This window comes from Gracilinanus agilis, chromosome 1 (genome assembly GCF_016433145.1).
Source record: "Gracilinanus agilis isolate LMUSP501 chromosome 1, AgileGrace, whole genome shotgun sequence".
NCBI classification, from domain to species: domain Eukaryota; kingdom Metazoa; phylum Chordata; class Mammalia; order Didelphimorphia; family Didelphidae; genus Gracilinanus; species Gracilinanus agilis.
Genome location: NC_058130.1, coordinates 446840925 through 446853168, shown reverse-complemented (window position 1 = coordinate 446853168; position 12244 = coordinate 446840925). Strand labels below are relative to the sequence as shown.

The following is a 12244-nucleotide window of genomic DNA, read 5'->3' as shown; positions in this document are numbered from 1 at the left end:
ATATGAAGATATTTCTAATTATAATCTTTAATAATGGTAGCCAGTGTATTCCCACTAAAGCCAGAGACAAATTGAGAAGCTAGAGATTTTTTTTTAAAAAGAAGTTTGGTTTTTACTTTTTCCTGAAATTGTTATATTTTCCCAGCATAGACTTGCCTGAACTAGATCTTTCTTTCAGGTTTTATAACAATGAAGTAGTAACAATTTTAGCTGAATTTTGGACTTGTTTAGATGAGGAGTCAGCGTACACATTTCTAGGACACAAATCCATTAGTGGGCCAATAGGGTCACATTCTGAGAACTTGCCTAGTAAAGAACTGGATGCCTTTATAACATCATATATCTTGCCACGTGACAAATGCGGGAAGTAGTGTAAATGGAACACTGAGAACCAGGCCACACTAGGCGTAGGCAGCTGCCCCACTGTCTTTCCTCTGCCCTTGCTGATGTTCAACGGGTGGGCATATATCAGCAAACAGGAGTCGTACCTTGTTTGCATGAGGCACGTGTTGGAAATCTCTCTCTCTAAATGTATGCCTTAGAACAGCCTGTCTAGCACAACACAATCAAGGTCTTAACACTACTTATTGCAACACTTTTTTTTTTTTTAAGATTATATTTTGAGGCCTTGTGGTACATTGTCATGTTGAGCCTTGCTTTTTTGCTTTTTAATTTTTTTTATTACTTTTGGCTCCATTTTATTAATATTATCATCATGTACTGAATCTCTGCAACCTCTTCCTCAAAAGTTTGAGCCACTCTCTGCCCTTATAAAGCAATAATTCTTCTAGCTAGACTCCCTCCAAGTAGAAACATCATTGAGATGAGAAGGATTGACATATACAGTAGAGCCCCCTTCTCTGTGGTTTCATTTCCCAGATTTGTTATTCTCCATCAACTCGAAACTCCAGAAATTTTCCTGCAGAACAGTTTTCCCCCTGCAGCAATCTCTTCTACCTCCACATTAACTTTTCTTTTAGGGTTTTCGTTGTGAAGGAAGAAAGTGTGAGAGTTGTCTTGAGCACTGAGTCCATGCAGAATCAGGAGAGAAAACACATTTATATGGGAGTCAGCAGGTATTAGCTGAAGTTTTGTTATTGGTGGTAGGCTTTAGAAAGTATTGCAAAGACCCTGCTGTACTTGTAGCATAGTCAGGCTGCCTGTCACTCCAGTCTGTGGTAACCTACAAGTCATCACAGACATTAAAATCACAATAGGTTTGATTTTTTTTTTTATCAATAGCATTGATTCTGAGACCCTGCCCCCATTGGCTCAGAGGTTGCTGGCTACAGAATAATCTTCAGGCTTCTCCGAGATTCCCTGGAAGGCTAATATAGATAGCATGCCAGTCAGAGTGGAGATTGTCCAAATTCTACAATTCATAGATTCTAAATGCCACCAATTGAATCCAGTATCTGGGGTGATCCTCACCTGTGTGAAATACTTTAGAGGAATAATAGTCTTTGGAAAATGTTTTGGATCCAGACTAACAAAATATTAGAGAGGCTTTAGTTCTTGCCAGAATTGATGTGCTAGGAAGTGCTGTGCTAATGATTTTGAGGAAGTGTCATTAGCCACAGGGTAGGACCAGTGACACAGCCACCCATGTCAAGATGATAAAGTCCTTGTGCTAATTTGCTAGATCTGTGGAAGTGCTTTTCCTTTCATGTCAAAAATGTAGCCTGAGTATTTGCATGAAGCTTGAGTTTTAAATTACCCTCATTTGTCACTTTGGAATGCCAGTGGGACATACTTCCAAATGCTGAAAAAACATGACAGAAAATTCCCCATCTTCCTTTTTTTTGGTGAAATTCAAATGAAACAGCATGTTTTAAAAATAATTATTAAATAGTATAATTCTCTCTAACCCACCTAAATCCTTTCAAAATAAGATCATTACAGCTTTTAAATCCTCAAAAGACTTTCCTTAATATGTATAAAAACATTTTTTAAGTATTTAATCTTTAGCTAGTATCTGAATAGGAAAAAATAACTAGAAAAAGGCTTTGGTATTTACATTCATGCATTTTCTTCCTGTATGCTTTACAAATACAAGAAGCAGATAATCGTCTCCTTTTTGTCCCTATATATTAAAATACCTCAGTTTTGTTAGCAATAGCAATGCTGTACCTATAGAAGCATTATATAAGTGTAATGGTTTATAAGCTGTGTTTCATGAAACCTAGAATCCTATCGAGTATTCAGGATATTCTCCGAAGAAAAATAGCTATAATAGTGGACAGACACATCTATCATAGTGGATGATTGGTTATCCACAATCTTTTCCTTCAGAAAAGAGACATGAGATTAATCATGTTAACAAGAATTTGGATTTCTTACTGTTCTAGAACCAAGAATTGAATGAATCTAATAATGTACAATGTACCTTATCTGTCTTCCCAGCATATATAATAAAATCTGTGCCCATTTATCTTATTTTTGTTTTACTTCAAGTATTTGTAGCATTATAGCAGTTAGATAGCACAGTAGATAGAATGCCATACCTGGTGTAAGAAAGATTTATCATCTTGAGTTCAAATCTGGCTTCAGACATATACAAACTATGTGACAACCATGGCAGGTCACTTAACCCTGTTTGCCTCAATTTCCTCATCTGTAAAATGAGCTAAAGAAGGAAATGGCAAACCACTGCAATGTTTTTGCCAAGAAAACCCCAAATGCAATCATGAAGAATTGGACATGCCCAAAAAATTACTTTATAACAACAAATATGTAGTACCTAATTATGGGTAATTAGACCAAAAGGAAATTTAAGGAAAGACAAAAACAATTCATTTGACATTTATTAAGTGCCTACTACACAAAAGTTCTAGGTGCTAGGAGGAACACACTCTAAAAAAATGACAGTGCTTGCCCTCAGTGAACTTATATCCCACTAGATTTTGAGGCAAGCTACAATATATGTGTTCAAATTATTATTATCATGTAAAATGGGGTGCAATTGTGAGATTCCCCCCCCAAAAAAAGAAATGCTTTGAAAAAATTTATGGAATAAGAAAATATTTTCAGCTCTGGGGATTAGGGAAAACTTTATGGAAAAGAGGGTATGTGAGCAAAACCTCAAAAAGGGTTTTTTGAGAGATTCCAAAGAACTACAATAAGTGCATACCACACATGTGGTGTAGCTTGTACAAATACTGTAGTAGTTAATAATAAAGACACTAAAAATGTAACTAACAGCTACAAAGCCAGCTCCAGTATGAAATCCTAAATACCCGGTAAGGAAAATACAAATACTAGGATGGATTATCTCCAGCTGCAGATGCATGATTAGATAAATTGGGGAGAGGGAAACCTCTTTATTGTATTCTGCTTTATACTTACAACCACACTATGAGTGTGGCGAGAAGCATTTTTCTACAATATTATTTCTCAAACAGGATATCTCCTTACATTCTTATTGCATGGGAGGTATTATTTTACCAGTATTTAAGACAGTGTACTGAGTCTGGCAAAAGTGCAAAGGTATCTAGGAAGAGAATAAAGCAAATTTGGAAACAATTTCCATTCTTATAGAAAATATAGAATGAACTAAAACAAATGCCCATGTCATCCAGTTTTAAAATAAAGTGGAAGATGAACATTGTGACAAAGCATTTTATGAGGAAAATTATCAAAATCATGGCAGCAAAGACAAAAAAGACAGTTTCTGCCCTCAAAAAGGATACATTCTACATGGGATAAAAATACTTACGTAAGCATATCTATTGTGCACTTTTGTTACAGTCTGCTTTTTCCTCTGCAAACCAATTGAAAGTCCTTGAATTCTCTTCTTTCTTGTTCATTTTTTTATTACCAGAATATTTCAGAATCTCACAAGTATAAAATAGATACAAGATTTGGAAAAACACAAAAGGTTCATGTGTTCATATTAATCTGAGGGACCAGGAAACCTTCCAAAGAGAAAAGGGAAACTTGAAGTATTAAGTAATTGAGTCATTTATCCAAGATCCCAAAGCAAATTAAAGGAAAAAATGTTAAGCTACTTCCTTAGTTAGCTTTAACTTGTGTCCTTGCATGGCCTTCCTTCTCACTGGAAATTAGGTAGACACATTGCCAAGAAGGAAATCAGGGAAGAAGATGCAATTTAGCCAGGAGCCATGGTTTCATTTCCTCCACCACTGTTGAGGGCAATCCCCAGGACGTCCCCTAAGTGGAATGCGGTTAAAAAGCTAGGGCTACTGAGGAACCAGAGGATTTTAGAAGAGGAACCCTGGGAGAGCACAAAGTGACAGTGGGCTGCACCCATTTGGCATAGTGCAGTTATTAAGGCAGAAAAAGGAATAGGCTGAGGAGTGTACTGGCATTGGGCATAGTGTTGGTACTGCCCAAATGCCAGGTAGAAGCAATTGCTCTAATAACTGGGGAAAAGGAAACTCTTTATTATGTTCTTCTTTATAGTTATAACTATACCATGAAAGTGGAAACAAGCAGTTTTCAATAATACTATTTCTCACACAGGAAATCTCTTCTGAAGGTCCTCATCAGCTTGCAGAGTGTAAGACATCACAAATGTAGATTTCGTTCAAAGCACTTTCACAAAGATATTTGTTTTCATAGATTTTTTTTAATGAAATGTCACAGCATCCCTCTGTAATTTGGCATTCAGTAGTCAATCAGCAATTATTTATTAAGCTCCTGCTATGTAGGAAGTAGGTAGGGAAGGCAGGGAAACAGCTAAATGCTACTGAACATTTCTCCCCATTAAGAATCCCAAAACCTGAAGAGATTATGGCCTGGAAAAGTCTGACTATCCACTGGTCACGCTAAGAGTAGACCATGGATCTCCTGGCTCCCAGATTAATAAACAGAGAATCATTCTAACCTGTAAATAGTCTTGCCCTCTCCTGTGCCTTCTATACCAGTTTCCATAAGCCTGATAATTAGATAGGATAGTGTCTCCCTACCAAAAAGAATCATTTTTCATGCACCAGAAATGTTTCACTAATAACATGCCTGACTTTATTACTTTGGGCTTTCCTACTTAGCTTCAGGTCTTAAAACTTCAGTGAGGGAAGGTGTAAAAGACCTTGAGAAATATCAAGAATAATACATGGGGGCAGCTAAGTGGTTCAGTGGACTGAGTGCCAGATCCAGATTCGAAAGGTCCTGGGTTCAAATGTGACCTTAGGCACGTCCTAGCTATGTAACCCTGGGCAGGTCACTAGCTCTTACCACTCTTCTACCTTAGAACCAATACACAATATTGATTCTAAGACAGAAGGTAAGATGTTTTTTAAGATTAATACATGCATAAATGTTATGTCTTTTCAAATTATATTAAAGTAGTCCTTCATTTGTGTTTCCCCAAAGGCTTCTAGATGACTGATTTTTAATTTCTGTCAGTTTAGCAAAACTGAAAAGAAATAAAAGGAGTTAGCAAAGACCTTAAACTTTCCTCATTCAGTCTATCAACAAGGATTTTAATGTTGAACTAAGTAATACTTATAAAATGCAGTTGGATTTTTAACAAGAGTATATTGTCCCACTCCCAAACCCAATATTTTATTAGGAGTATCTTCCATTTGAACCACAGTTTGCATTTTACAGAATGTGCACTCCATTTTATGATCTTATAGGTTAGGCTCAAAAGGGCTAAGTGACTTGTCCAGGATCACATGGAAAGTAAGTGGCAGAACCATGAGTCAGATCTAAGTCTTGGAACTCCAAGTTCAAATCCAGTGCTTTCTCTAGTTGACCCTGTTGCCTCTGTCCTTGCGGATAACATCTGTCATAAGGTTTCCCATATCTACCATGTTCTGAAAGTTCCTTGCAGCCTGAGGTACCATCAAATAAATACAAATCAATATAGCTCTGGCACCTGCAGACCCCTTGGTGATGAAGAATTCCAGTTGATTTCATAAATTCTAGAACAGAATCAGTTGTCCCTTTTCTGCCCCTCAGTATGGGAAAGCAAGAGCAATGATTGGCAGCAGGAAAGTGTAGCAATCAACTTCTGGGCTTCAGGCTTCGGTTCCCTTAGACTTTGCCAAAAACTGTTAAATAGGCAATATGTTGGGTCTACTACCTGAGGATCTAGGGCCAGCTAGTCAGGCCTGGCTCATTGAGCTACTAGACCCACCATAGTGCCTATTTAACAAAAGCTAGTATTCTAATTGCAAATTCTACCACATTCACCACTTCTCATTGAGTCATTCATTCAATAGATATTCGCTGTGTACCAGGTCCTGATGATATAGTGACAAACAGGACAGTCCCTGCCCACAAGAAGCTTTTATTCTATTTTGTCATGCCTCGTTTTGTTTTTTTGTTATTCAATTGGTTCGGATTTTATGGCCCCACTTAGGGTTTTTGGGGGAAAGTACTAGAGTGGTTGCTATTTTCTTCTCCAACTCATTTTACAGATAAAGAAACTGAGGCAAACAGGGTAAAACAACTTGCCCAGGGTCACCTAGCTAGTACCTGAGGCCAGATTTGAACTCCAGAAGATGAGTCTTCCTAACCAGCACTCTCTGCACTGGCTGCCCATTGTGGCTCGTCTCCTAGCATGATAGATCCAAAGCTGAAAAGGACTTCAGAGGCCCTCTGTCCCAAACGTTTGTTTTATACAGGAGTAAAGAGAGGTCCAGATGTGAAGTAACCTTCCCTAGGTCACCCAGGTAATGTCAGGAGTGGCATTTGAATCCAGATTTTCTAACTCCAAACCAGTTGCTAATTCCACTACATCATACTGCCTCTCTAAAGATGATTGGTCAGTGGGTCATGATTTGTGTAGTCTATGAATATTTAAGAATACCTCCCCAGGTCTGAATCAATGAGTAGATGTCAAGGGAGATATTTGACATCCTCTCTGGTATTGGCCTCCATCAGAATTCTCAGGGTGTACCTGCAGAGGTTTAAATTAAGTTTTTTCCTCTTCATCTTTAGTCACTTGTTTTTTCTTAATAAAGAAATTTCTTAATACAGTATTTTAATATACTTAAGATAAATTAAAATTCCTTTTCTTTACATCATTATCTCTTTCAAATGACTGCTCTCAAGGGCAGCTAGGTGGCTCAGTAGATAGAGAGTCAGACCTGGAGTTGGGAGGACCTAGGTCCAAATCTGACCTCAGATACTTCCTAGTTATGTGACCTTGGGCAAGTCACTTAACCCCAATTACCAAACCTAGCCTTTTTGTCTTAGGTTTGTTAGTAAGACAGAAAGTAAACGTTGGTTTTGTTTAGTTTTTATGACCCACAAGCCTCCCTTGAACCAAATATAGTTAAGAGAAGTTGATATAATGACCATGTCTCTCCCTATATGCCTCACCACCCACCCATCTATTGTCCACTAGAGCTCTGCTGCTTGACAGGAGCAATACTTCCCCACAAGTCCTCTGAAGTCATGATTGTGGATTCGTCAAGAGTTCCGAAGTCTGTCTGTGGCTTTTCCCTTACAATATTGAAATCATTCTAGTTCCTTTTACTGTGTAAAGCATCAGTCCACACGAGCCTTTTCAAATTTCTTCCTCTTCTTTATGTGTATTTTTAATGGTACAATAATATTCCTTAATGTTTATAAACTACAGCTTGTTCAGCTCTATCCCAATTGATAGACACCCACTTTTCAGGGCTGTGACAAGGATCAAAGGAGGTAACATTTGTTAAGTGCTAAATATTTGCTTAATAACTTGCTTGTTCCTTTTTTTTTTCTATTTCTTTACCTCTCTACCGAAAGAAACAAAATGCTATTATATATATGCTGCTACTGTGTTGAGGGATATATACATCTTACTTAGTTTTGTTTTGTATCATTCCAAATTGTTTCCCAGAACAATTAGATCAACTCATAGCTCTGCCAAAAGTGCATTAGTGTCTGGTTTTTCCCCACGACTCCTCCAACATTTACCATTTTCATCTTTGCCATCTCTGTGGATTTGTTTATAAAATATAGCTTCATTTATTTTAATTTACACTTCTCTTGCTAGTGATTTAGAACATACAATTGTTTAATAGTTTTCTTTTCCTTTTAGCTCTGTTTTGTGATGTTTTGGACTCCCAACGTTTCAGAGAAGATTTTGATTGACATCATTGGAGTGGACTTTGCCTTTGCAGAACTCTGTGTTATTCCTTTGCGCATTTTCTCCTTTTTCCCAGTTCCAGGTAAAAATTCCTCATTCCCTTTTCCTCTGGTCTTACTTTGGGAGTAAAAGCTTTATTTTAAAGGAGATTTGACAAAGGAAGGAAAAAAAATGAAAGATGTAAAATAGCAAATAACTAATAATAAAAATATAGCACTTTAAGTACCTTGCATGGATTATCTTGTTTGAGATCATCACAGTTGGTAGTTTAAAAGATAAGAGAAGTAACAAAGGCAATAAAATGGGGATGGAGAAGAAACATGATTAGCTTTACTGGCAAGACTAGTTGAACCAGGAAAGAAATTTGAGAATGTGACCTGGAACACCAGGGGAAAAAAATGAAAGCTTAAAATCTTTGGCAAATGAGGGTCCTGAAGTACCAAGAAGATAGCAGAGAAGCTATGGGTCAAGAAATCCTCAAGAGTGATTAGAAAAATACAGCATGCATTTTGTCATTCTTTGCCTTATCCCAGTAAGAACAGGATAGAATAGTTGAGATAGAATCTCCAAATTGTGGCCACTTTTAGACTCAGTGACTTCTCAGAGCTTAGCAACAATTTGGCCCATGGCATTGTTTTTGATATTAGCAGAAATTGTCGATGAACAGGTTTGCATCTTAAGGAAGAACCAGATACTTATTGATCAGGGTCCAATGAGCAGAATATTGAATTGGGAAGCAGTTGGGAGTGGGGAATGGCTATATTGGCATGAAATAAAATTAATTCAAGTCTTGTTTGATCAAATAGATTTGCAAAGAAGGTTCAGTGTTCATACTAAGGTCATTGCAGTCATTAGGCCCAGCCCTACTGAGGCATCTGTGTGTCTGCAGTTTAGAAGTATGTTTCTAGATATGTCTATAAACAAGGATTCTATCTTTCTGGGCCTTCGTTTTCTCTCCCCTAAAATGAAAGGGGTTGAGCTAAAACACCTTTAGGATCCCTTCTAGCTGTAAAAAAAATCTCTGTTTCCTGGTGGCTGCTAAATGGCTCGGTAGATTGAGAGTCAGGCCAGAAGACAGGAGATCCAGGGTTCAAATCTGTCCTCAATCACTTCCTAGCTGGGTGACCCTGAGCAAATCATTTAACTTCCAGAGCCCAGCCCTTCCCACTTTTCTACCTGGAACCAATACACAGTATTGATTCTGAGAAGGTAAGGTCTTTAAAAAAAAATTATGTTTTCTTTCCTCATATTGTGGCTAATTAAACTAACATGTAAGGTTTGTCACGTCCTTATCAGATAAAACTTTTTTGTCTGATAAAGTAAAATGAGTTCTAAAAGTAAAGTGCCTCTCCCATGGGAAATTAACACACACGGATTGACAGGATTACAGCCAGGAATCCACCATGTCTGCCCTGGCAATTCCATTTCTTCCCCCTCTTTCTCCAGCATCTGTTTGCCCGGTGCTGGCTCCGCAGAGGCTCGGGCCTCTTGTCAATTATCTAACCCAAGAGCCGGCACTCCTTTTCAAAAGATGCAAGCAGGTTGTCCTATTTAAGTCTTTTCAAAATGCAAAAAATGTAAGGAAAGCTTATTCCGGATGGATTAAATAAACATCCTGGGCTTTTCCATCTTTCCTAAGCAAGAGCCCCTCGTGCAGCACTCAGCATGTATTTTTGGAGTACCTAACCCAGGCCTAGACAGGCTGGGAGAATTCTAAAAGAGGCATAACACAGGATCCTTGGCCCTACCTAGAGCTGAGGCTCTAATTAGGGTGATAAGATCAGCACACAGGAAATATTCCCCACAAAGAAGATGTTATTTAGGACCAGAACACACTCTGCAGACAATGTTTGTTATAGAACTTCAGAGAAAGGGGACATTGACATGGAGGGAAATGGTCCGAGGAAGCTTTAGGGCAGAGGAAGGATATGAACTATGTGTAATGGGAATAGGGGCAGGACTTGGATGGACAGAAAGGAAGATGAAGGTCATTGGAACAAAATGGGGACAAAATGGGGGAATGCTTAGTCTGGTGACATAAAGTCTGCCAGTTTTGGAAGATGGTAAATAGAGAACTACAAATAGATCGCAGTATTGGATAAATAGAGCATGCAATCAAGAAGACAGAGTAAGAAAGAAAGTATTTTATTAAGATTTGTTTTAAAGAAAGAAAGAAAAGAATAAAAACAGTGGAATTGCTTGTCACCTCTAGGAGGTGGGAGGGAAGAAAGGAGGGAGACAACATGAATCATACAACCTTGGAAAACTTGAGTGTAATTTTGTTACTGGAATAAAATAAAGAAAAAAATTTTCAAGATTTATTATTGCTATTTTATTGCAAGCAACTTAGGTCCCTGTTAAAATTCCTTCAAATGAATCTAAACAAGGAAATTTTTGAGTGACAGTGAGCCAAGAATACAAGCAAAGAATATGTCATATTCATATAGGGTGCTACCAAGGAGGACCTTAAGTACCCCCTTTGCCTCATCCTAGGAGGCTCCCTAAGTAATCTGTTTGGGAAGGAAATAATCTCCAAACATATTATAATCTGGATGTGGGGGGGAAGGCCCTTCAGAGTTCTGATGTCATTCTGCACTCTCTCTGGGCAGTCACGGTGAGAGCCCACTTGACCGGGTGGCTGATGACGCTGAAGAAGACATTCGTATTGGCCCCCAGCTCTGTGCTGCGTATCATCGTCCTCATCACTAGTCTTGTCGTCCTGCCTTACATGGGGTAAGCAACTTTTTCAGCTTTTATTGTGGGGTGCCACGTACTCCTTTCCTCCAAAAGGGTGACAGAACTTAAGACCTTTATTTTCACAGAGGATTGTGTCTTAGATTTAGAACTAGAATTAGTGTGTTGTCCTCTGCCTCTGGACCAGCAAAACTCTGGTCAAAAGGGGTTTGTGTTCATTTCTGATCAGTGGGAATAACAATCCCTAATCACCAAGCAATAGAAGATTTGCACAACTGCAAACTACCCCAAGAATGAAAAATTCCACAGGTAGGAAATGCAAAGTGACTAGGAGACTTTAATGCAAACTCTAATGTCATTTGACATCAGGATTCTCTTCTCATTCCCCACTTTAACCTCAGATGATTTTAAATAATTTGGCTGTACTTCTTATTCATGCCATGCTTTGGAGTTATATTTGTTAAGGATGCCTTTTTCTCTGGTTCTCAGGGTTCACGGAGCTACCTTAGGAGTCGGCTCCCTCCTAGCTGGTTTTGTGGGAGAGTCTACCATGGTTGCAATAGCAGCCTGCTATGTCTACAGAAAGCAGGTAAGACGTTGGCTAGTCTCCACAGACCGGTCTACCCACAAGCATTTACTGGAAACTTGGGGGACCCCAGGATAGTGCTGGGTTTACAAAGGCAACAACACTGACCGTGCTACTGCTATATTAGGATGATTCAGTATGTTCCCAGGGGCTTTTCAAGCCCTCTTCACAGTCATCTTTATGGAATCCATTAGAAAATTTTGGGGAAGAATTGTGCCTGCCTCCCTCTCACGCTCTCTGTCTTCCAGCCAGATCGGACTACTTGTTTCTCAGACGTGAAGTGTCGTCTCATGTCTCTAGACTTCTCTCGTGCCTGGAATGTTCTCCTTCCTGCCTTTGAGGCTCAGCTCACTAACTTCCTCTCTTCTTCTAAAGGCTTTTCTTCTTGCCCTCATTGTCAGTAGCTAGGGAGAAAGAAAACTAGCATTTATTAAGTGCCTGCTGTGTACCATAGACTATGATAAGCACTTTACAGATATCTCATTTGGTCCTCACAACTATTCTAGAAGGTAGGAGCTATTATTATCCCCATTTTACAGTTGAGGAAACTGAGACTGATTAAGTGACTTGGCTAAGGTCACATAACTAATTAAGTGTTTGTGGACAAATTTAATCTCTGATTTTCCAATGTGTTGTTTAGCTACCTACTACCTTTTATGCCCCTACTCCAAAATTGTTTTGTATTGGCCTTGTTTTCCCTATCTATGAAAATGTTGTATCTGATAGGTTCAATACAAACTCCCTCAGTGCTTTGGTTTTATTCTTAGTGCCTTGCACAGTTCCTGGCACAAAGTGTTTGCTTAATAAATGTTTATTGAGAGGCAGATAGGTAGCACAGTGGATGGTGAACCAGATCTGGAAATGGGAGGACCTGGGTTCAAATCTGTCCTCAGCCAATTCCTAGCTATGTGACATTGGGT

The 12244-nt window shown here is 38.7% G+C and overlaps 1 protein-coding gene across 1 annotated transcript in view; it reads left to right on the top strand.

Moving 5' to 3' along the window:
* The window catches only part of ANKH (ANKH inorganic pyrophosphate transport regulator), a 189479-nt gene extending 178077 nt beyond the window's left edge, over positions 1–11402 (top strand). The window contains exons 10-12 of the mRNA XM_044681999.1: positions 7997–8126; positions 10654–10777; positions 11228–11402. Coding sequence (XP_044537934.1) covers positions 7997–8126; positions 10654–10777; positions 11228–11402 — 429 coding nt within the window. The remainder of the gene's footprint in view (positions 1–7996; positions 8127–10653; positions 10778–11227) is intronic.
* The last annotated feature ends 842 nt before the right edge of the window (positions 11403–12244 follow it).